A 24,577-nucleotide genomic window follows, 5' to 3' on the forward strand; every position below is an offset into this window, starting at 1 on the left:
TCCTTCTCCCTCAGCAGCTCCCCCAGGTCCTCGTCCCTCGTGCAGGGGAGGGCGGCACATCCCCACCAAGGGCTGGGCGCCGAGCCGAGCTCTCCGCTGCCCGGCGCGCTCAGAGGTTGCGGGGCAGAGCAGAGGAGAGCAGCGAGGGCCGCAGAGCCCTGCCCAGGGGGGCAATGGCTGCCCCGGGGGGGGGGGGGGGGGGGGAATGGCGGCCCCAACGCGCCCAGTCCCCGCGCGTTGCGTAGCAACGGGGTGAAGCGGCCTCCACGCGCTTAAATAAGGACTGGACCGCCCCCTTCGCCTGTATTCCCTTCTCATTGGCTGTCTCGACTAAGATTGGCGTGAGCGCTCACCAATCATCTCCCTCCACGAGCCTCTCCCGCGCCGGGGGTGTGGGGCTATCCGGAAGACGCCACAGGAAGCCGGGAGCAGGAAGGGGGCGGGACGCAAAGGCGAGGAATCCGCTGCGAACGCCAATGAGAAAGGAGACGGGGCGCAGTTCAGCCAATGGCAGGGCGCGGGGGCCGGGACCTGGAGGAGGCGGGGTCACGAGGCTGTAGCCGGCAGCCGGTGGGTCAGGGCGGCGCCAAAGGTGACGGGGGGGGGATGGTTTGGGGGGGCCTGGGGGTGAAGAGAGCTGGGGGGGACCGGACTGAGGGGGACCCCGGGCTGGGAGGGACCTGGGGGTGAGGGGGACCCCGGGCTGGGGGGACCTGGGAGTGAGGGGGTCCCTCTGTTGGGGGGATACCGGGAGGTATTAGGGAACCACGGCCTGAGGTGAGACTGGGGGCGACCTGGAGGCAAGGGGGGGGATGGGGGGACCGCGGGGTGAGGGAGACCCCGGGTGAGGTAGGGGGACTGGGAGCTAAGGGGGAGCTGGGGGGATCCCAGGCTGGGGAGGAGGGGTGGATGGGAGACGCTGGGCTGGGGGGCACTGGGAGGTGAGGGGCACCCTGAGGCGGGTCCGGGAGGACCCTAGTGCAAGGGGGGGTTGGGGGGGCTCCAGGCTGAAGGCAGTGAGGGGGAGCCCAGGTGGGGAGGAGTTGGGGTGAGGAGGGCCAGGTTGCGGGGGAGAGACCTGGGGAAGGTACTGGGCAGGGGGGAGAGGCTGAGGGGGACCCACGGAGGAAGAAGGGAGACGGGGGGCTGGGGAGGGGTACCCACACTGGAAGGAGCATAGGAGCCTCCCTTTAGGATGCCTTTAGGAACGGGGCTCAGCCCCTGGCTTTGGGAGAGGCAGGCTTGGAGGAGCGCTGGGAGCTGTGTGTGCTGCTCCCACGGCGGGGAGGGAGGAGGTGGGCAGGTGTCAGTCATACATCGAAGAGGTGGGCTCCTTCGTTGTGGCAGAGCTGGTACGTGGGGCCTGGTTCCCCTCTCCACGCCTCTCTCCAAAAGCTGCGTCTCCTTGTGCTACTTGTGTTGCACAGGGATTTGCATTATGCCAAATACTGCTCCCACCCACACAGCCAGTCCCTGCGCTGATACACTTAGAGTTGAGGGGGGGAAGTGGGTGCCCCTAATAACTGTGGCAGAAAACCTGAGCCCAAGCACCACGCAGGCCCCGAGACACAGAGCTCGCTCTATAGCTAAAGCTGTTTCTCTTTCCAGGTCAGAGCAGCGAGAGAGGAGATGTTTCTCGTGTCTGTCCTGGAGGCAGGATGAATCTTGTGTCTATGGCGACAGATCCTGAACTGAAATGGATAACCCTGTGGGTCCGCATCAGGTGGGCGGCCGTGGCCGTGCTCCTCCTGGGCTCCCTGTTGATGCTGCTGCTGCCGCTGGCTGCTGTGGAAGACCAGTGCCAGGCAGTGCTCAAAGGACTCTCCTTCCTGAAAAGTAAACTGGGAGGCGGCTACTGGGGGATCACCAGGTACACAGGACAAACGACCGGACTGAGCGTGACCTCAAATGGGTTAGAGCTGCTGGTGCTGAAGGGCAAAGCCTCTCCAGGTAAGAGTCCGTCCCTGCGTGGACGCAGGGGAACAGCTAAGTAACTGTATAATAATAACCTGTGTCCGGAGATCCGCACCCCCTACCGGGTGATCTCCATGTACCCTCAAACGAGGAATGAACTCTCACTACCCAACTGCAAATTAAGTCAGCTGTAAATTACCGGGAGGTCACACGTGCCATGGCCACCCCGCTTCCAGGCAGCAGGCAAGCTGCATCCCATTGCTGTGAGCCACAAAGGGGCGATGGGCTGGTGTTTTTTCAGCTCTGCTTAGCCTCTCGGAAGTTTCTCCTGTTGTTTTATATACCAGTAAGCTCTATTAAGGTAACTGCAGGATGGATTTGTGTTTTAATGCACAGTAACCTGGGTTACAAAGCATTACCCCTGAAATTCTGGTGGTCATTAAACTGTAATATTCACTTTCTGGAGTGTGCACTGGCTGCAATTGTTAGCTTTCCTGGACAGGGCGTTCCTCTGGAAAACATTCAAAGGAGTCATTATGCTTCTAGCACTCTATCTTTGGTCACATTGAAGCTATCATTACTGGGAGGATGTTTAATGCTTCAGCAAAAAAACTGATAGAAGGTGCTATTAGCAGCTGTAATGTGGACTCTGCTTATATCCAGAGAATTGGCATTAATGCCACAGAACGAACTTAAGACCATGGATCCTCTCATGCAGAGTAGTCTGTTAGCAAAAGCGAGTTCCGCCAGCACAGCTGCACCTGCGCTGGCGTGGCCAGTTTGAGCTGCGTCGGTCACGGATCGTGCCTCACCACGCTTCCTGCCCGAAACAGCTGTGCCGTCAAATACGGGGTATGTAAACACGGCCCAAACCTCCGGTGTTTGCAGACACCGGAAGCGTCTACACCTTGGGTAAAGGCTGGAATACAAGTTCTTTGCTGCAGTTCTTCTCTACTGCTTTATTTAATTTTCTTATCAGTGAACAACAACAGGCTCCAGAGGTCTGCAGTAAAACCCCCTTCCCTGTTATCTTACTGCTTGTATTGTTGTCTTTCAGAAGTGAAGGCAGAAGCCAAAGCTGCTCTGAATCAAGCCCTTGAAATGAAGCGTCAAGGAAAGCGGGAGAAGGCCCACAAACTCTTTGTATATGCCCTCAAAATAGATCCCGATTATGTGGATGCCCTGAATGAATTTGGCATCTTTTCTGAAGAGGAAAAAGACATTCTTCAAGCAGACTATTTGTACTCCAAAGCGCTGACCATTTCTCCTTGCAATGAGAAAGCTTTGATCAATCGGGACCGAACTCTACCTTTAGTTGAGGAGATAGACCAGAGGTATTTTAGCATTATTGATAGTAAAGTTAAAAAAGTGATGGCGATCCCCAAAGGCAATTCCGCCCTGCGCCGAGTAATGGAAGAATCCTATTATCACCACATTTACCACACGGTTGCTATTGAAGGGAACACTCTGACGCTGTCAGAAATACGGCACATCATCGAGACCAGATACGCTGTTCCTGGAAAAAGCCTGGTGGAGCAGAATGAGGTAATTGGCATGCATGCTGCTTTGAAATACGTAAATACCACACTCGTATCACGAATAGGCTCTGTAACCATCAGCGACATTTTGGAGATACACCGGAGAGTGTTGGGCTATGCTGACCCCGTGGAGGCAGGGAGGTTCAGGACTACTCAGGTGTTTGTAGGGCATCACATACCGCCACATCCTCAAGATGTTGAAAAGCAGATGCAGGAGTTTGTCCAGTGGCTTAACTCCGAAGATGCCATGAGCTTGCACCCCGTGGAATTTGCTGCGTTAACCCACTACAAGTTGGTTTACATACACCCATTTGTAGATGGCAATGGAAGGACCTCACGTCTATTAATGAACCTCATATTGATGCAAGCAGGCTACCCACCCATCACAATCCGCAAAGAGCAGCGGGCAGAGTATTATCACGTCTTAGAAGTAGCCAATGAGGGCGATGTGAGACCTTTCATACGCTTCATTGCTAAATGTACTGAGACAACTCTGGACATGTTGCTCATTGCCACCACAGAATACTCCGTAGGCCTACCTGAAGCAGATGGCAGCACTGCTGGATGCAAACAAACGATCCCAGTCAAGACTTGAGTGTTGGGGACATTCAAAAAACAGACGAATGTGTAGGAGAACAAAGCCACTCAGTGCTCCTGCCAAGAAATAACTCAACAGGAGGTGTCACTCTTTAGCATTTCATTTATTTAAAGTCTTACATTTGATTAATTTAATGTAATTTATTTATATACATTATGCCAAGCTGACATGTGAATTGTTGATGTTGAGTGTGGACTGTAACTTGCCTGTGCTACTGGAAGGAGATGGGGAGAGGAGTCAGGAGGGTATCAGTTTGCAGATGTTACTCAACAAGCTGCAGTAGAAATAATTTTATTTCTCCTTAAAACTGAGTTTTGAGAAGCCATCATAACCCTTTACCTAGTTTGTTGACTGTATTATCTTACCTTATAAAGTAGCTGCTAGGCAAGACTGTCTTAACTTTGTGTTACCCCTTTCCTGTCATCCAACAAAACTTGCAGTTACAACACTGTCCTAGCCGTGTTAATCAGACCTTCCCCCTTCACTCATACAAGTTTGCCCTCCTTTTATTTGTTACTGCTAACGAAGGAGGCTAACTTCAGTTCAGCAAAGGGGTTTTCCCCTTCCAGTTCCGTTTTTAGTAGCACTTTGCATGTTTACTTTCAGTTGCCTTTCCTGTGGCGAGTTTGTGCAGCAACTGGGAAATGCTTGGTTTAAGATTACATATCATCTGAATGGAACAAGTGAAGAAATGCTCTCTGGCTCCTTATTTAACTGCAAGATGCTTTTGCTATACCTTAGACAGCAGGACCACGGGCTGCTCTGAGGCCCACCCCACCAAGCAGGATCCTTGGGAAACTGCAACTGTCTTTACCCATTTCAGTTGAGGGTTTGAAAAACAGCTTGCTTCTGCAACACTGCGGGCAGAAATCGTTATACATGACAGTGAGACAGCCCTGATCAGCCTTGCCCCTTCACTAAGGATGTGTAGAGAGAGTTCTCTACACCCTAAAAATTCTTTCACATTTGCCAAAACCTTTTAGCTCCTTCAGTCTATACAAGAGAAGTTTTAGCAATAACTTCAGGAATTACTAGTTCAGGTTATTGGTGTGAGAAATGTTTAAAGCATCGCAAATGCCTCTTTGTGCTGCAGTGTCAGTGTAGCTGGAAGCTGCTGTCCAGTTCAAATAATGGAAAAATTATATTGGCAGCACTAAAGATCATGTTTGAACACATAAGTTATTGTATCTTTGCTTTTGCTTTAAGGGTAAGAGCACCTGCAATCTAATTTATAAAAGAGTAGCTCTCTAGACCCTGCCTGCCCATTGCGTAATGGCGTAATTCCAAATGTAACAGATCCCAACACCTCCAACCTGGACTGCATCTAAGAGTTTTCTGAACTCAGAGTGCTGTTAAGCTTAATTGCATGGGTTGTTATGCTGTCCTATGCCAGTATCTGTTTCCTCCATTTTAAGTATTTCTTACTTGCAAGATAGTTATATTTTATAGAACAAGCAGACAATAGGACAAGATTTGGAGTTACCTATACCCTGTAGCACCAGTATTGATTACTGCTGACAGGGAAAACAAAAAGGGGAGGTTGTTTAGTTTTTACAAAGCATGCTTTATTTTTGTAGTGCAAGGTGAATATAAAAGAATTCTGCACTTTAGAGCTCTGAAAAAAAGAGTTATTTTAGTAACAGATTAATAAAGTATTTTAATATTAAAAAGTCTTTGTTTGGAATAAACTATTCTCAAAACACTTTTCTACTGCAGTAAACTAAGAAATGTTCACAACTCAGTTCCTAAAGTTCCACCCTGGTTCCCTGTGCAGTGCCAAACTGCATCTCTGCTGCACTGTGGGGCACAACGCAGGGCCCTGAAGTAGCAAGTCCAACCCTAGCAGCCAAAGTAACCATAACTCATCACTGCTGTTTTATTAGTTTTGTGTACATGCCTGCCTGAAATCAAAGGGCAATGCAAGCATCCAGCTGCACCAGCCTTAGCAATTCCCCCCCAAATTAAAGCTACATATTAAAACATTGATTAGAATGTTACTAGGTTGGTTTTGTGATAAGAAGCTGAAGGGTTTTCCCCAAGCTTCTGGCACAGAAGAGAGGGCGCGCAGTACTGTGGGCGAGCACTGATAAAATTTAGTCCTTCAGTGTATCATCCACAACTGCCTGCTGCACCTGGTTCAAAACTATGATGCTAACTCCTTCATTTCAAAGTAAAGTCAGGTCAAATCAGTACAAAATTCAAATACTGAAAATAGTATTTATTTGCAGCAGTACTCACATTGTACAAGTGATCTCAGTACTGCTTCCCCCCCCTCACGTTCGACTCCCATGTATGCTGGCTTCCAAAGTTAGCAGCAGCTTTAGTCAGAGAAGCAGTAATATTCCTATCCAAGATCGTGCACTGGATTATTTTAAGTCACCAGGGTGATTACTGAAGTGGTTTAGGATACTCATACTAAATGGAATGAGGTACTTAAACATATAACTGATACTATGTATCTCAGTGCACCTGAGAGGGGAGGTACATCAGTATTACCCAGCTGCCATAGGATAAGTGCAATTCAGTCACCCACATTTAAACAAAAGCAACAGTATTTATAGAAAACCTTTGAGAACTTGAGTTTAATAAACCAAGAAACTTCAGCTTGCACTTCACTTTTGTACAAAACCATACAGAAACCACCTGCGAAGACATGTGAGCTAGCTAGCAAACAAAAACAAAGAATGGTCCTCAGCAACAGCATGTACAGCTTTTATGGGAAACAAAATTACTAGATCTAGTATTATCTCATGACACTTAAAAATAATAGTTTGAATGTCATTTACAAATACACAATATAAAAAACAGGTCAACTTGAACAGGACGTTAACTGAATACATATATATGTATGTATATTTGTATATATACACATATACACACACATATGTATAGAAACTCTCCCAATACTAAAATAGGCCATTGTGGTGAAGTTACTAGCATTTGCCATTTTTTAATGGAAAGGTGGGTGGGTGGGTGTAAAAAAGAAAAGTGGGTTTGTTGTCAGAGAGAATGACTTCAATCACAATCTGAACTTCTGACCAGCGCAGCTTAACAAGGTTATCACTAGGCTTTCACATAGCATTTCATTCTTTAATGAAAGAAAAATATTCATGAAGTATTCATTAAGTTTCATGTGGCATCCACCCTGTAAAGGAAATATTTCCTCCCTCATTACCCTCAATATGAGGGATCATTTAAAGCCATTTTAGCAGAACATAGTATAACTCTTTGCTCTTACAAACAGAGGAAAAAAATGGATTTGTACCATTCTACACTGATCTTGATGAATGCAGTAGTCCAGAACAGTATTTATACATGATTGTGACTGGCGCTCTCTCCTTGCTAGCACAAGTAAGGACACAACATGGCTTCCATAAAGGCATTTCACATTTTACCAGACCAGCTGATTGCAGACTTTTTGCTCACTTTTTCAGTAGCATCCTGGCAAAATCAGCATTAGACATCTTTGTAGGCTCCTCGGAGGGTTCGGATGAAGTTGCTGGTGAATTCTGGACCATCCCATTCTCAGCCTTAGCCACAGGATGATTCTGGCGCTGTAATGCCCGAGGCATCATTGAGAGCTGTGTCCTTCCCTTGCCTCGCCTGAAGGGCAAGAAGTCACAGTTAAAGATATTCCAGTTCTCTTTGGACATATTGTTTTAGTACAGGGAAACAAAAAGCACTTTATTCACCAACAGGGACATTCATTCTTCTCATTTGTTTCAGTAATAAGCAGTGCACAAAGCTTTTAACTGATGCCCTTTGAAACCGTATACCTACTCCCGGCAGAAAGCAACTGCCCAACAGTCCTCAGAAACTGAAGCTCCCTGTTTTTCTGCAGGACACGTACAACGCAACGCCAACCCACCCAAGCAGAGGGAGCACGCAAGGATCAAAGAGCAGCCTGAATGCTCACGGTGAGCAGCGGCTAGTTCTTCAGAACTAGAGGATGGGGAACAGCTACTCGCACTGAGGTGCTAACATCAGATCACAGGATGTCCAACAGTGGGTACTTTTATTCACTACTGGACTCTTTAAATTGTTAATGCAAAGGAAAAAGAAAAATCTGCTTTTCTTCATCAGTCCAGCAATCAAAAATCTTACAATTCAGCATCTTTTAAACATTCTCTCATATCCTACAAGAAATTCCTACATTTCAGTGTATCAGGAAACCCAGTGCTTGCTTTCTAAGCACCACCTAGGGATCTCCCTCATGAATACTTACGCTCCATAAATCTGCCGTGGTGCTGCAAACTGTGAGGCTCGGCCTGCCTCGGGTTTGTCTGGCAGCTTTCGGAGAGGTGGGTTACTGATCGCCACCTTGATGACATGTTCTTTAACAGTCAGGCCATCCATTTTCAGTACAGCCTGCGAGGCCTGAGCTTCATTTTCATATTCCACATAGGCCAGGCCCTAAGTAAGGAAAGAGGTGGCCTTCCTTAGTTTGAGCGCACCTTTCTCTCTACACGACAGCTTTTGCAGAGAACTCTGCCAACCGAGAGGAGAAATCATACAGAAAACAGACCAAAACACGGCTAAGAGTCCCAGTGTTTTTCAAGACTAAAAAATTCCCACCTACGCAAATCTACACAGCCGAATTTCTTAACTCCCATTCATCACACCCTTATTTGTGGAAGAGGTATTCTGCAAACCAGAAAAAAGATGAAGAAAACCGAGGTTCCAGTGTTAACATCATGAAGTACTGTCTCAGTGCCGGGTCTTCATTTCTAAACATACTTATATCCAGGCTGAATCTGGCATGGGACAGACTTGAATTTACAAGGGAAGGTGGGGGGAATCTCTGGCACTGGAACAGGAAGATCCACACAAACTCTTCTGTGATTCTTCACTAAGCTGCAACTCATACTTCAGAAATTGAGTCCATTAATACTGGGTCAGAGCAGTCACAGTTTCAAGAGCAGCAAAACTTATCTTAAGCAGCTCTACAGAACTGAGTGATAGAAATTGTCTCTAAAGCCACTGGAATTGCTGCCCCAAGAACAACGACTGGTGACAAAGTATTCTTCACAGGGAATGAATCTGCGTGGATTTCATGAGGTAAGAGCTGCTAACCACAGCGTTGCTGGTACACCCCGAGCCCCTTATCTCCAGCAAGGCAGATGAAAAGGAATCTCCTTGGCATCCGATATTGCTGACAGCTACAGCAAGTTTGCTAAATGAGAAGCATCACCTCCCAATTCCGCTTTCGTTACTCTTCCAAGTGACATTCAACCCCCAAGCTGTGTTGTCTGGATTATCCAGCTTCACAGGACTGCACAGGCACATCAGGTTTTATGCAACGCATTCACTTAAAGTACATTTATTCATGGTTTAAACAGAATCCCCACTCAAATTAAGCTGGGAACCTGGACTGCAAGACCTGGGGTACACACAGGACCATTCATTACAAGATATGCCTGAACAGAAGCTGTATTTTAGGTATCACCAAGAGCTAGCGGAAAAAAAAAATTAATTTACATGCGTGTTATCAGAATGACACCTGTCAGAAGCACCCAACATGCAGACAGGCTGGAGGTGTCACACAGTGTTTCCACAGAACAGCAGCTGGTTTCAAATCTCTTATTTAATGAGCACCTACTTATTCTAGGATGGAAATAATCCTCAGAGAAAGGTGGCTAATTTCTCCCTGGCAAATTCATTACTGCAGCAGGTGTTATGAACAATAGCAGCAAGAAACTGAAGACAGGGAGGAGGGGAATCACTATCACGTGAACACTGCCAAGACAGTTATTTTAGAAAACAAATATTCTTTGCAGACTTACCAATGCCTCTTTTTACTAGACAAACTGCTGCGAACATCTTTCTCTTCACCCCATTTATATCACACATTCTTCTTGCTCAAGTTAAAAGAAGCACTGAAGAAAAAATCCTTTCCCCATCCCTTGTCTCTCATTTGTTGGCACAAAGCCACACTAAGCTGCATAAACCTATGAATTTCTACAAGCTTTAATGAAAAGCCAGGTTGGTAAACTACTTATTCAAGTCTTGTATTTTAAAAGCAAACAAGTCTTTGTATGCAAACCTCATGAACAGTGCCTCTTTGAAGGTTTTCTTAAAATTCACAGTGCATTAAGGATGCTTACCTTGGGTTTTCCAGCTCGATTGGTAACCAACCTAATGTCTTTCACATTTCCATGTGCTTTACACACATCTTCCAGCTCTTCCTTAGTGCAAGAAAATGGCAAACCAGATATAAACAGTTTATGTTTCTCCAATGTAGTACTATACCTGAACACCTACAGAAAGGAAAAGGCTGTTAGTTCCCTATCAAGTGAGGGATTCCAAACTATTATACTTCCTAAAGCTCCATCAAAACACTTCATATTTGTGCAATATAAAAAGGTTAAGAGTCATAAGTAGTATCTTGAAAGATATTTGTAAAACCACCCTCCCCCCCAAAAAAGCGTGCCCTTCCAAGGAGTGGCAAATAGTTCTTCCCACTGAGAAGTTTCCACACATCTATGTCTGCTTCATGGTGAGAACAGCCGCTATTAATGTGTTTTCTTGCTCAGTTGTCACCAAATACTACTCTTCTCTGTACAATAATCCAATAATGCAGAAAACGACATACACACAAATTGTAAAATTTATATCCAGTATGCATCATTAGCAAGAAACAGTGGATTTATAATAAATGCCTACAGCTATAAAAATAATACCAAGAAAAGCACCTTACAGATTACTTGAGAGATGCACAATTAGCAGTCTGGGTACACACATCATTAACAACTTGCTTAGGTTGGTTTAGTCAAAGATTTGAAGATATCTGCCAGTATCAGTCTTGTTTACAGCAAAGAAACATAAGATACAAGAAGTCCTGAAAAAACAGTTTTCCTGCTGAGACATAACAGGTACTATTCCAAACTAGCAAAATGTGAATTCATTAGATGCAAGCACTGCGGAATTAACATATTCTGCTAGTTTTTCTAAGCAGCCCCACTGTTCAGCCTATTTCTAGAAAGAATAATAAAAGAAAATTGTACCTTGAAGTCTGGATTCTTGTTCTTGTCAATACATGGAGAAACAAACATGGGTCTTCCCTCCACAACTTTGCGATCCAATCCAAGAGCTTGGAGAGCCGATTTTTCTTCCTTGAATTCTACATAGCAGTAGCCCCGGAAAGTCCCCTTGTTACTGAACACGGGCCGGATTTCGGCTACCTCCCCGCAGCCCTCAAAGAGCTCTTTCAGTTTCACCTCAGGGTCTGCCATGCTGTAAGAAAGATTGCTGACAAAAACTGTAACATTATCTTTACTGCTGTCATGGAGAACTTTGGGTATGTCTTTTCGACTGGTAGATGCCTTTTCCTTTTGGTTTGGTGGGTGATCGGGCTTTTCAGGTCCACTCCTTCCAAAGAGGCCAGTTTCCACCTCCATTTCTTCTTCAGCAAGTAAAACATCACCATCATCTCCCTTATGTCTCTTGCTGGGTTGCTCTGCTGATTAATGAAATTGAAAGCCTTACTACAAAAATTAGACTTCTTTTTTTTAAATTAAGAACTGTCCTCCATTATCACTATAGCCTTTGAAAATTGCATGTGAAAACAAGGACAATGACAGGTCTTAAAGATAGGACATAAACACTTCCCTCAGTCTTCTAATAATGAAGAACAACAGATTACATGACCAAGACAGAAAGGATTTAGGTGAAATCAACACGGATATTTCTCCATTTCTCTGTCAGTTACAATGACCTACTCAAGTTATTTCTTTGCCTAACAGGACGTAACATTTTTTTTCCCCAAACCAACTAAAAGTTTTCAAAACTCCCAGGGTGGCAATTTATTAAAAGTCTTCTCTTTCCACCCTCCAAGAGTCCATTACAATACTGCATAACCCAATTCAGATTCATGCCTCTACATCATTTGGCGAGTCAGGAAAATGAAAACATTTTTGCTTAAAGTATACACGATATATGAAGTAAGAAAAATCTCTTCAAAATAAACTCTAGAAGTTATTATAAACATATACTTCCCTTATTCAAAAAGCATTTCTCTTGCTTTCATTTCACTATAAGAAGATAATGATAAGAAAAACAATCTTTTTCCACATGGAATGAAGGCCTCCTAGGAGAAAGAGGCCCTGACAAGACAGCAACTCTGAAGATATTAGGGATAGCTCTTCCTCATCTACCTCTAACTGAAGAGAGGCAACCAAGAATCCTGTTGTCAGAGGATTGAAGTCTTAAGTTTTTACCTTCCTCTTCTTGCCCCCATTCTCCCTCATCATCATCCTCTGCTTTGCGCTTGTCTCCAGTCCTGGTTTTTTTAGCCTTTTTGGAAGCTTTCTTTTCGGCCCGAGACTGCTTTCGTTGTTCAGCTTTCTCCTCCTCCAGCTTTGCCAAAGCAGCTTCTTTCTCAGCAGCCTACAAACACACAGGATTATTTATTTATTTATTTAAGAGCCTGCAGATTGCAGAGCATTCCTAACCCACTATTTTCTAGAAGTGCAGAACCTGGAAGTTTTTCTCCTAAGCCACACAAAATACAGCAGTAACAGAATTACCATTTAAAGCACATCTCTGTTCTTATAGCTTGCTTAGAATGCTCAAGCCACTCTTGTATCCGTCCAGGTGTCAAAAGGTGGAAGAAAAGATCATCAAAAGAAACTAACCATACTTTTTAAACTAAAAATCAATAGTTTTGAGGCTTTAAGACAGTTCAGGCTCATCCACGGGAACTGACATTAGAAATCTGATATTCAGGCAAGGATGATCCCAAAATAGGTATTCCTATAAATCGCTTACATAGTTCACAGAAAGTTCTGACCTTTGTTCTTTGTTCGTTAACTCGAGCTAATCTGTTTTCTGTTTTTTGAACAGCTGCATCCCAGTCTTCCAGTGTTCCTAAAGGATGAAGAAAACCCTTGTGTTTAGCCCTCACATATTTTGAAAATGAGTTTACACATCTTTATTTTAATATTAACCATTACACATGAAAATTCTAAATATAACCAGTGGCCTTCAAGAGCCAAGCAGAGCAAAAAAATCTCTCATTTGTGATACAAAGCTCTACAGGATTTTTCCATGCCTTTTTCATATTTTGACAGGCTCTAAATCAGGACAGAAATAGAAGAACTGCTTCTGCACACTACAGCAGTCAAAAGGAAGGTTTCCTCTCTTAATTATAAAGATGGAAACAAATGCATTTTGTTGGGGGGGGGGGGGGGGGGAAGAAGAGGGTCACCAGAAAACAAAACACTACATCAAAATTCACTCTATCATTGTACACTAACTAGGCTCAGTAAAATGACAAGCAGACAACATGATGTTACCTTCTATCCTCTCCAGCGTGAGCAGCACCTCACAGACGTGCTCTGGATAGTCACTTGTGCACTGTACAGCTCGATGCAAGGCCTTCCGACAGTGCTGAGTATCACCATGAGCTCTGCATTAGGGAAATCACAGCAGTAAGGAGCCAATCCTTCATACCATAACCATGAAACAGAGATGACCACATGCTATGCAACTGCTCCTCCCTCCTCCCCAGACAACACACCCTATGCTTTGCTGTTGTAATATTTCAGAGATATGTTAGAGCTGCTGTAAGAATCTCAAAAGCACATTATAAACTCATATGATATATCAATGCTAAGTATATCTCTCTTATCACAAACTGATGAGGAAACTAGAAGATCTAATTAACTCTTCCATCCAGCCAAGCTCTTACCTTTCCAGGTTATAATATTCCAGCCACATATTGGCATATTTGGCATTCCCTTTAGTCATAATGTTGTCCCAAAGTTCTCTGGCCTTCTGCATATTGTTACATAAGCGGGCCTGAAAAACAGCATTCAAAGTATCCAATATAATTTAGGATAATTTCTTTAACACCTCCTTCCACCCCCCCCCCCAAAAAAAACCCCCAAACCTCACCGTCAGTGCTCATGCACATAAACCCAAGAAGATATGGGTTTAAGAGTCATAAAATTGAGCATATAATGCAATCCTACTATGAGTAATATTTCTCTGCCCAGCTGTTTTATCAGTCTTGGTCTCTGGTTCCCACATACATTTCACTTTGGTCATTACACAAAGTCTGAGATAACTATTTCTGAACTTTTCATTTTGTCATTATTCCTGAATGCATCTACTACTGAGAACTGGTTTTGCATTTCAGCACAACCTAAAGAAATATTTCATTTCCTCTATTATTACTCTAAGCCTCTTCAATTTGCGTGGGGGAAATTCAAGACATCCAAGTGGAATTAATCTGACCTAACTTTAGAGATACATGGGCTCTGCAATAGACAACTGACTTCACAGAACTGCTTTAGCATAAACTGAATCACACCTAGAAGCGCCTACTTCACTCTCCACCAAGTGCACAGAAAGTGAAAGATAATTAATTCAGATGCAGACCTACATTTAGTCACAATGACTACAGTATCTGAGATTTTTGGCAAGCCATTCCACACATTATGCCCAGAGAAATCACAGCACAGAAGTGACGTGACTGATCCAGATTCATGTGTGTGGCAAAGGAAGGAAAAAGAGAATGCCCACTCTCATGTGGTGACTGCATTAGCATGCTGAGATACTAGTACTAGTTTGAAACTAGTTAGTGTGGACAACATTAAATCAGGTAGGATTCAATGCGGTTTACTGACTTGGTCAGCGTTCAGTTCCAAGCCACTGTGGCTAGCCTGCTTACTGGGCAGCTAAACCAGTTACCCAAACATGTTCATACTGTATTGCAGTCACAGCAGTGACAGACATATGCAAACAGTCCCGACTAGCTTTCTCTAGCAGAATGCTGTTTCTTATCTGTGGTTCCTCGCTTCGAGGCTGAAACTACGCTCGCTGTGCTTGACCAGGCCAGATACATAGAAGTGGAAAAAGGATTTCCTCATTGAAGTCAGAGACAAAAGGCCAATCATTACAGGAGGAGGACTGCATGCTTTCTGTGCTAAGAATGTTTAAAAAGGTACATCCCCTCTAGTCTAGCAATTAAATACAGCAGACAAACATCACCTCAACTCTCGCCCAGTTCTGCATGATGGTGCAGGATGGATCCCCACTCTCACTGAAACCTTCGGATAAAAGAAAAAAAAAAATTCTTTGCGAATGGCTTTTGGAAATAATTTATTTATTAGACAAGTAAGCTCTACATTGTAGATGAAATATCTGTAGCTTATCTTCAAAAGTCTCAAACATTTTAAAGGAAGTTAATAAAACTAGCTTTCCACATGTATTAAAAAAAAAAAAATCACTTGAACAAGAAAAAAGATATAGAGGATGCTTTAACTTACGCTCTTCTACTTCCTGTTTCAAATACTCCACAGCACGTGCAAATGCAGACCTCAGCTCTTCTAGTTCTTTACTTGAGTCTTGAGAAAGAAGAAAGAACTGCCTTAAAAATAATGGTTTTCCTCTCTCATCCACTACAGCTTCTTCACTAAGATACAAGATGATTACATTTGAAGAAACAAATACTTCAGTAAAACTCATTATGTGCATAATATAAAAATCCTAGTGTCTAATACATAAACCAGGGCATTTTTGTGACAGCACAATCTATTCTCTCAACTAGCAGCCGCTTTAAAACAAACAAGTTAGTACATTTTATAGGCACTAACTGGCCAAAAGTAATTTTTGTGAGAGACATGAGATGACTTAACTATTAAAAAAAGTATGATCACTGTTTCAAAGAGATACACAGAAAACAGTTTGAGTATTTATTCACACATGATATATACCTTGTGTAAAATCCACCCTTCTTCTTAGGTAATCAAGATACGCCTGCCAGATTTCTACATAGTCCGTTGCCTGAATAAAACCTGCATTCAGAGCCTTTTCAAAAATTTCTGAAAGAGACAAACATATATTTGCTTTTTAATTATTAGCAAAAGTCACAAGCTACAGCGTAGAGGAGGAGAAATATGCACAACTTACATGCCTAAAAAGACAAGAAAATAAACAAAATCCTACATACAGTAAATTGGTTTAGGAAGTGAGTGTAAAAAAGGTTAATTCAGTAATGCTCAAGCAAAGTTAAAACAAGACGTTTGTTCAGAAGGGAAACTATTGCACATAAGCAGCTTTGCTCTAGAAGTGTGCTACTGTAAACTTCATCAGCTTTAACACTGCTGCATAAGGATTACAAGGAATCGTATCAGTATCATCCAGGTCACGATTTGTCGCGCACACATCCTTATTCAAAGTTCAGAAAGCAGTTCCACTCTGTGAAAAGTTTTGCTGAAGCAGTCCTTTACCGGAAACAATGCAGTGATCAACTCTATGCCTTTCCATCGCTAAGAGATATCGAATCCACAGCCCAACTGTCCAGGGACAGTTCCTAACAGCACGATCGTGAGCAGATAAGACCAGTTCTTTCACTTTCAGCTGCCGGTCCTGAAATAATAATAGAATAAAATTTAAGCTCATTAGTCAGGAGAGCCCATCCGAGACAAATACCAGCCTATACAGAGCTGACATCTTAAAACAAAAGAAAAAACAAACCTAAAAAGCCCACACCCCTTTTCATCTTATATTTGAAGAGTTAAGACAAGATGAGTATTTTCAACGCTATATTCCTAAAAATGCAGTGAACACACTCCAAATAGGAAAGACAGGCTCAGGAGTGTGGGGGCGGGAACTGCATGCCACACTGAAGTCCACAATACTTGACTGCTTTGTTTTAGCCAAGGCAGATTTTCTACCAGTGAGACAGGTGCAATAAAAGCACCAAGTAAATTCCCAACTCTTCTTAATATGTTAAGAGGGGAGAGAAGGATACAAGAAACAGGGTGCACACATAGCCTATTCAAGGGAGGTGTTGTTCCACCTGCAACCTGCTGTCTCAAGCTCGTGAGATAAGTAAAAGATGATGGAGCAACTCAGCCTAGATAAGAGCTCAATGTAACTTGGTACAGGAGGCTTAACAGAGCCACCATCTGTCCATGCATACCCCTCAAACATTTTCAACGGTTTATCTGTGCCCTCTGAAGGCCAGGCAGGTTCCCCAACAATTCGGACAGAGCTGAAGAACCACTTTTCCTACAAAGGCTGAAAGACCAGGAGGGACATCCTCAGGCGCAATGCCTCTGGCTGACTAACTACCAGAGACAACCCCAGGGCTTCCAGTGTGGCTGGTCCCACCCAGTCAGTTCTTTACTAGGTAGCCCAAACCTCAATGTCCCCTGGCCAATTTAATTCTGCAGTGAAAATACATAGCTGGAAGGAGAGTTACACAACTGGATGAAAAAGCGAGCAAATGTTCACTTGATCAATAGGTGTATCACTGATAAAACAGGAAGGAATAAAAGGTAAAGTGGAAACTGCCTTGACATAACTGACAAGTTACTTGGCTACCAGCTTCCTGAGAATTTAAAAACTAAGGGGCAGGATGCAGGTAGAACTTGCTGGTCATTTATCAACCACTAAGATAAAAAATAGGAAAATAAAACCCCAAATACCTGTTTTTTTCCCTTACCAAATACTGATTGTAGCGTGCCCAAAGATCCGGCACAAGGCAGTTCTCAGCCAAAGCCCTCTCATAGATCAACTGAATGCGAGCTGGATCACCTGCTTTCATTTCAAAATCAATATAGGCTTGATATTCTGCTAGCTTCGGTGTTTCAGCACTCAGCTATAAGACAAACAGGGATACAGAAAATAAACATCTTCCAAACAAAGCATGATTCAAGCAGTTCAATTCTCACTCATCATGCAAAATGATCTCATGCAAATTCCAAACAAGAGCTTGGCCTCTAAGCATCAACAGCTTTGTTAGGGTTTCAGTTTTGGGAACTATATTCCAGCTTTTGATTTTCACAGCTCTCTGAATACCATCCTGGTTCTAAAGCCAGGTTCAGATCCCTACTTATTCCTCTTAGCCCAGCATATATGTCAAGCCCTGAAGAAACCACCACAGAACTAAAACATGTACCTTCGGTTTGGCTGACACAGTACAGTGAATAGATGATCCTGTTTCTATAGTTTCCAATATATGATTGTTAAGTTTCTTGCACACTGCTCACAATTAAGAGTCACCTAGTAATATTCAGAGAGCTACTTTATCTCCATGACTAGAGACAAAATCATGCCAAAGCAACTTATTAACTCTTAGTCTTAAAAGAAGGTATAAATAAGAGTTACCAGTGCCTCTTCATAAGGTTTACACTTCTCCAGTTGCTGCAGGGCCTTTTTGTAGTTCTTTATTATTGCTTCTGGTATTGGATCTTCTGACCATTCCTCATATTCAGCATACGAAGATTCCATATCTATTAATGCAGACACAAAACCCCATCACTAACACATTCATTGGACTAAGTAATCAGAATTCAACCTATGTTTGATGCTAACACATATGCGTATTTGTGTTTATGCTTTCATATCTTTACTGCACGCTTAAAGGGTTCAAATATTTCATCTAATACAGTGCGTTCTAAAACAAACTCGGGACGAGTTACTTTAAAGCTAATGGTTTGATTTAGAAAACCAGAGTGGCAAGACTCCCAGAGTTTTAAAGAAAGAGACCATCCCAAATTCTTTCAATATATAAATGAAGCCAAAGAATTGTGCTTAACTTTTTCCTATAAGCATGTAAAGAGGCAAGAAGAGAGACCCAGGAAACTGAAAGTATGAACCTGATATGCAAGACAGGCAAATGTCATTGATTAAGCCACAGAAACACTAGAGTGGCACTTGTCGTGACACTATCAAAAGAATAACAACAACTAATGCTTGCCTCACCATAAGACAGCTTATCCATGTCATGTTTCCAAGTGCCCAGGCTCTTACCTAACAGTGGGATCCCCAGCTGGCGCCTGAACAGCGTGTGGATCTTCTCAAGCTGGCTGCAGAGCATCTGCTGCTGCTCGGGCGACGGAACGCTGCCAGGAGCCGGCTACAAACAAAAGGATTGAAATTTAACCAGTTCCCTCAACCCCAAGCTGATGAACATGAGGGGATATTGTTTATGCAGCAGGGAACTGGGCTCCAAATGACAACTTGATCCTTACAGAGCAGACAGAGCAAACTGGCATCTCGGGTGACAACTGTAAAAGCTAAAACCTGGAAGTTGCTAGATTCAGAATTTGGATGAATGCAAAAAGCATTCCTTACTGAAAGCTGACACATATATAGCGAAATAATAACCCCCAAATATGGCACATGACCATGCCATTTCACAAACCCATGGGCTGCCAGATAGGTTTTCAATAAGTTATTTGTGCAAGCACCAGATTTAAAACTTCCAACTTTCTTTCCATTTATGAAAGGGAGAAAAGGTGTTCTCCAGTTACTCTCTTGTTAGAGCTTCATTAGTGACTGGTTAACTTCCACATCTTACGTAGTAAACCATCAAGAAATAGGAATACTGATGTTCTGACCACCTTGTATTTTTTGCGGACTTCGAACCTGTATGTGCCACAAATAGTATACTATAACCAAAAAGCCACAGAGGGTGAAATAATAAATGAATTCCAAGCTGAAGTAAAAAGACAATTATCATCTTTACATTTCTAGACTACATGGCTAAATATCGAATGGCAAGAACATTACTGTTTAATAATGAAGTTACTTAATTTAAAGCTATTCTTGCCAGTTCAAGCTAAAGCAACACACTTTTACTTCTGGATATGAGATTTTTACGATCTTGTTTAAACACAGATCTATCACTGTATCATCTAAATGCACAAACATTTTTCCTAGACCAGAGGATCAGTGTCCTAGAGTTGATCAGAAACAATTAATTAAGTGAGACTGCTTCCTCTTTCTAGGAAGAGACTGATGCTGGAGCAGCACAAGATGACTACAGAAGCCTATTCCCACCACTCATTACTTACAAGAGCCCAGGAAACCGGCCTTACCTGTGCTGTTTCCAATATGGCATTCTCAAACTCACGGTATGCTTCCCATAACGCTGTTCCTTTTGTCACATGCAGTCCAACAGCAGTTAATGCTCTCTCAAATATTGAACGAACTTTCTCAATTCCTCCTTCCTGTCCAATGCCACCAATTGAATACTGGGCATATTCCAACCAAATTTCAGGACCTAAAAAGATTTGTGAGAAACAGATAACCTAATCCCCTCAAAAAAGAAAAAAAAGAAAAAGCAAAAACAAAACACACCTCTATTTCCTGAACACCTATCACTCACAGCATACAAACAGACCGAGATATATGAATTGTCCTTATCATCCAATGTAGGGAAAAATATATATATATATTCTAGGCACTTGTATCAGCACCAGCAGCTAAAGTTTCTCTTCTGAAAGAAATCACTGCTGTGATCATTACTGACTGACACTGACAGGCTCCTATATGCCACCTCTGGCATGCAAGCTACATTAAAGAGGTACATCGAGACTGCCCAACAGCCGCTTCACCTCTCTCAAGCCTGTGCACAGAGCTGGGACCACGAAGCTGTCACACTCCTACAGAACTCAGAGCTGAAGGTAGGTCCTTCTTCTCTTCCCAGACTCCCATAACTGCCTGCTCAGCCACTGCTTAAGCAGCAGAATTGTGAAGGCAAGGAGGACATGTCAGAATAGCCTTAGCTTGCCCAGCACCCATCCCAACAACAGCAGCACTTGAGCAAATCAAAGACCCCAGTAGAGATGATCAACCAATAGATGTTAGACTGCAAAACTCAATTTCCATAAAAAGAGCAACCCATTTAGCAGATCCCAACTACCTCCTCTCTGTTCCTCTCTACATTCCTTCTTCCTGAACTATCAGAAACACCCTGCAATGTCAGCTGCCCTCGTGCAGTAATGTGACATTTTATGTGTAGCTTCTGCAAGTGATTTTCCTCCAATGCTACCAAGTCCCCTCTACTACTCACTTCAGGCTACGTGGTTTCAGCATCTCCCCACAATGCCCCAAAAGAATAAGGTTATTCAATGCTTTAGCTTGGCACACGGCAGCAGTGAGGTCCTGACAAATGGAGAGACAAGGCACCACGTACTTCCCTCCTTTTTAATGGAAAGGACCAGAGACTAGCACTGCAGCATGGTAAGGGTTACCTATTCAGCAGGGTTTTGAAATGCTGTCTCCAAGGCAGTATCTGTGACCTGTTCTGAAAGAGCTGTCACATGGTGGAAACAGCAGTAAGGACAGCAGTAAGTAGCACAGAAAACAACTGTCGAAGCTAGCCTTTTAAAAGCATTCTTCTTCCAAAAAGGAAGAGCTAAAGAACCCATAATGGGTAACACAGAAGGCATTGTCTGCAGGTAAGAAGTTTATGAAAAGCCAAAAAAAAAGCATGCATAATACTTGCTAGTTTTTGAAATCAGAGAAGTGTAAAAAATGCATTTACAACTTTCTGCAACATTCTTTTAGAAAAACTTAGAGACTGCAGTGGTACATAAGTCTTCTCTTTAAACAGCCTTTAACTCCTATGCTACAGAAAAACTGAGGACTACTTCACACTCATAGTTTTGATCCAATTTCTGCATTATAACAGAAATAACAAAAGGAAGAAACTTTCCTGGAAGTAGAAAGCCATAATCGGAATGCAACACTATACATTTTGTGGGATATATTAACTTACAGATGTAGTCCTTCACAGCTCTCTCAAATAGCTCATAAACCTTCTCTCGCTCAGAGCTTTCAGAAGCCATTTTTATCTCATCCTTCAACCAGTCCAGCCAAATTTCTGAAAGCAAAAAGTTTAGAATGCATCACCACCATTCAGAAAGATTAAGTTAAATCCACTTGTTGAATTTTTTAGTCAGTTTTTAAAACAGACTCCTTAAAAAGACGGAGGGAGGGAAGGGGGAGAAGAGAGTGAGTTTGGCCTCCACAATTAATCATGATTAATTTCAATGAAAAGTCTGGTACAGACTTTTCCAACTTGGTACTAAACAAGTACGTTTGTATTTAGAGAGAGCAGAAGTTGCAAACATTGATTTATCAACACCTTGGGCAGAGGATCAGTGTGGTGTCAGTAACCAAAGAGGCATAAAGAGGTACATCTTTCCTGAAACTTTAAGAACAAAAAAACAACAGCACAGAAAACCCCCACCAGTAACCAACATCAGAGGCTGCAGAGTTCCTGATGCATAGAGGGGAAACCCTCCCCTGCCTATGCTAAAAGGAAAGTGGCAGAAGAGCCTCTGAAATGTTTACACCACCTCTGAGTTTGTTATGAATTAAAAAAATAAATAAATAAAAATAAAAAAACCCTTTCAAGGGCTATCTACTGCTTCCACTAAAACAAATTGCACAGGCAGGCAACAAAAATATTAACTTTTGACAGTCTGTCTAGGCTTCGAGTCACATTCATGGAATAAATGACTAGAGCCATTTCCATGCTGCCATCCCACAGCTGTATGTTACCAACCCCATAGCAAAGTGGGCACAAGCAAACATGCGCCTGCTCCTGGGCTGAAGCAGATCACACTCTGGCAGCAAGCCATCTTCATCAGCAGCTTCGGCAAACAGACCCTAAACTGGAGTAGCTGAGCACGCACACACGTGTGCGCACACATGCACACGCACCCTCCCACCAGTTCCAGCATAGAGCAGTAGCCTCTGGCAGAGGACAGTGTAGGCAGCTGCGAGCAGTAAAAGCTTGAATTCTGGCAGTGCGTCTGCCAGATCCCAAGGTCAACACTGGCCATCAACACCAGCATTGTTCAGAGTTTAAAGAGTCCCTGATCTGTTCTTTCAGACTTGTTTGGTCTGAAACAACAGTGTCAAGACCTGACAAACACATTATTTCACTACTGAAACAACGGCGTTTCACACAGATGACGCTTAAATAGCATTGGCTGCAACGTTAGCTGAAGATGTTCTATACCTTCAGTAAGCGGAAAGAGTTCACTCATCTTCTGACGAGCTCTTCTGAGCTTTACCAGCTCTCCCTCCTGGCGGAGCAGTTTTATCAGATCCAAGTGACAGTTGTAATCAAAAGCATTGATAGAAAGCTTAAAAGAAAAAGAAAAGTCTTTTTCAAGCACTGTTAAGCAATGGACCTGTAGAAGTCAAAAAACAGCTAGCAGAACACAACACCATACTTTTTTTTTTTTCCAAGCATGTGAACATCATCATCTGTTCACGCAGGAGAGACAAAACCTATTTTCCCACACAGGGCAGTGCCAAACTTCACTACTGTTTGCAAGATGCTTTCAGGTCATAAAATTAATAAAAAAATGCTGCCAAGTTAAACAAATCTTTAAAGTTAAGCTTTTAGAGTTAAAAGCTACTGTTGAATAGCACAAACACTGAGGTCAGGAGCACAGGACTACTGGTTGCAAAAATTGACCAAAGCTGTCATTTCCATCGGGAAATGGGATAGCACGCACCTAAACAGTGCTAATCTCACCATTCTTACACAAAGCAGATATTAACCAGAGAGCTTTCCTCAATAAAGAAGCGTTTTCAAAATGTTTTTGTTTCTTCAATGGCAAAAGCAAACAAACAAACCACACAGACAGCAAGAAGAGCTTTTCAATGAACGAAGCTGTTCATTCACCAAGGCTCTCCGCAGCAGTCTTTTTGAAAGAATCCCCCTCCCCCAAAAAACAACCAACCTCCCCCCCCACACGCACTTCAGACTCCAAACACTCCTGTCTGAACAAATCTCAGCACCGCACTACGTGAGTAAATTTTCTCAGTACCGCTGCGGATATTTCACTAGTTAGTCACAAAAAGGAAAACCACAGCGCAGGTGGGCTCCGCGCCCAGAGAGGAGACGCCAGCTCCCAGGGACGAGCCCTTCCCGGGGAGCCCGGGCGCAGCCACCCCTCTCCCCCGGGGCGCCCGCAGCCGCCCGCCGCCGCCGCGTCTCTCCGGGCAACGCGTGCGGCGGAGGCGGGCCGCCCGCGCAGGGGCCGGCCCGGGCGGGCGGCGGCGAGGCCTCGGCCGCTTCCCCACCGGGGCCGGGAGACGCTCCTCGCCCGGGGCCGGGCCGAGGGGCTGCCCGCCACCCCCTCCTCACACGCCGCCGCTTTACCCGGGCCTCACCTGCTCCTCCAGCCGCTGGATCTCGGCCTCATTCTCCTTCTCCTCATCCTCGCCGTCGCCCGACGAGTCCGAGTCGCCCTCATCCTCCGAGTCGCCCCCCGACTCGGGATCGCCCTCTGGCAACCGCTTCTTCTTCTCCTCCTCTGCCGCCGCCGCTGCAGCCGCCTCGGCTCCCGCCGCCGCCATCTTATGCAGCTCCCTTCGCAGCTAGCGCCGCTCCGCCAGCCGACGGGGCTGCCTGCGCCGCGCCTGAGCCGCCGCCGCGCACTGCCGCCCGGCAAACCCTGAGGGGAGAGGGGCGAGCCGCCGCCGCCCGCACGGCCCCGCGCTCCGCCGCGCACCGGCGCCGCTCCCCGCCGAGCGGCTCCAGGCCGCCCTCCTTGTCGGCGGCTGCGAGGAGCAGGCATCGCTGCGGCTACCTCGGGCCCTGGCCGCCAGGGGGCCTCCGAGAAGGTCCGCCCGCGCCCGGAGCGTGCGTGCGCCGCGGGTCCGCCATGTTGAGTGTGGCGGCTGCGCCCCGCACATGGTGCCTGGCGGAGGGCCCGGCCCCGCCCCGGCCGCCAAAGGCTGCTGCGCCACACTTCGCGATTGA

General features: G+C 44.4%; 2 protein-coding genes across 4 annotated transcripts; one reads left to right on the forward strand and one right to left on the reverse strand.

The window, feature by feature from the left end:
* The first annotated feature begins 507 nt into the window (after positions 1 to 507).
* FICD (FIC domain protein adenylyltransferase) lies at positions 508 to 4,217 on the forward strand. 2 transcript variants are annotated; one of them, XM_067307275.1, is made up of 3 exons: positions 508 to 592; positions 1,609 to 1,950; positions 2,972 to 4,217. In XM_067307275.1, the coding sequence occupies exons 1-3, from the start codon at positions 508 to 510 to the stop codon at positions 4,045 to 4,047; spliced, it is 1,503 nt and encodes a 500-aa protein (XP_067163376.1). In that variant the 3' UTR covers positions 4,048 to 4,217. The 2 variants fall into 2 exon arrangements, with proteins under 2 accessions (XP_067163376.1, XP_067163377.1); XM_067307276.1 differs by having other exon boundaries at positions 548 to 570.
* On the reverse strand, positions 4,135 to 24,534 carry SART3 (spliceosome associated factor 3, U4/U6 recycling protein). Of its 2 annotated transcripts, none has more exons than XM_013946254.2 (19): positions 23,986 to 24,534; positions 22,820 to 22,946; positions 21,569 to 21,673; positions 19,884 to 20,068; positions 18,814 to 18,919; positions 18,169 to 18,293; positions 17,504 to 17,659; positions 16,284 to 16,422; positions 15,768 to 15,875; positions 15,321 to 15,398; positions 15,043 to 15,101; positions 13,739 to 13,848; positions 13,344 to 13,456; positions 12,839 to 12,915; positions 12,267 to 12,435; positions 11,055 to 11,506; positions 10,155 to 10,307; positions 8,276 to 8,463; positions 4,135 to 7,653 (listed from the first exon to the last, which is right to left on the reverse strand). In XM_013946254.2, the coding sequence occupies exons 1-19, from the start codon at positions 24,169 to 24,171 to the stop codon at positions 7,473 to 7,475; spliced, it is 2,817 nt and encodes a 938-aa protein (XP_013801708.2). In that variant the 5' UTR covers positions 24,172 to 24,534; the 3' UTR covers positions 4,135 to 7,472. The 2 variants fall into 2 exon arrangements, with proteins under 2 accessions (XP_013801708.2, XP_013801702.2); XM_013946248.2 differs by having other exon boundaries at positions 11,055 to 11,509.
* Positions 24,535 to 24,577: the final 43 nt, after the last annotated feature.

The sequence above is a fragment of the Apteryx mantelli genome, chromosome 17 (genome assembly GCF_036417845.1).
Source record: "Apteryx mantelli isolate bAptMan1 chromosome 17, bAptMan1.hap1, whole genome shotgun sequence".
Lineage (NCBI taxonomy): Eukaryota > Metazoa > Chordata > Aves > Apterygiformes > Apterygidae > Apteryx > Apteryx mantelli.

Bases quoted from the DNA above. Each gene is read 5' to 3' on its own strand.
- FICD (XM_067307275.1), top strand. From the start codon at position 508: ATGGCAGGGCGCGGGGGCCGGGACCTGGAGGAGGCGGGGTCACGAGGC. The intron at 593-1,608 runs GTGACGGGGGGG...TTCTCTTTCCAG, and splicing joins GGGTCAGGGCGGCGCCAAAG to GTCAGAGCAGCGAGAGAGGA. The intron at 1,951-2,971 runs GTAAGAGTCCGT...GTTGTCTTTCAG, and splicing joins GAAGGGCAAAGCCTCTCCAG to AAGTGAAGGCAGAAGCCAAA.
- SART3 (XM_013946248.2), bottom strand. From the start codon at position 24,171: ATGGCGGCGGCGGGAGCCGAGGCGGCTGCAGCGGCGGCGGCAGAGGAG. The intron at 21,674-22,819 runs GTATAGAACATC...TTTTGCTTTCAG, and splicing joins ACTCTTTCCGCTTACTGAAG to AAATTTGGCTGGACTGGTTG. The intron at 12,436-12,838 runs GTCAGAACTTTC...GTGTGTTTGTAG, and splicing joins TTAACGAACAAAGAACAAAG to GCTGCTGAGAAAGAAGCTGC.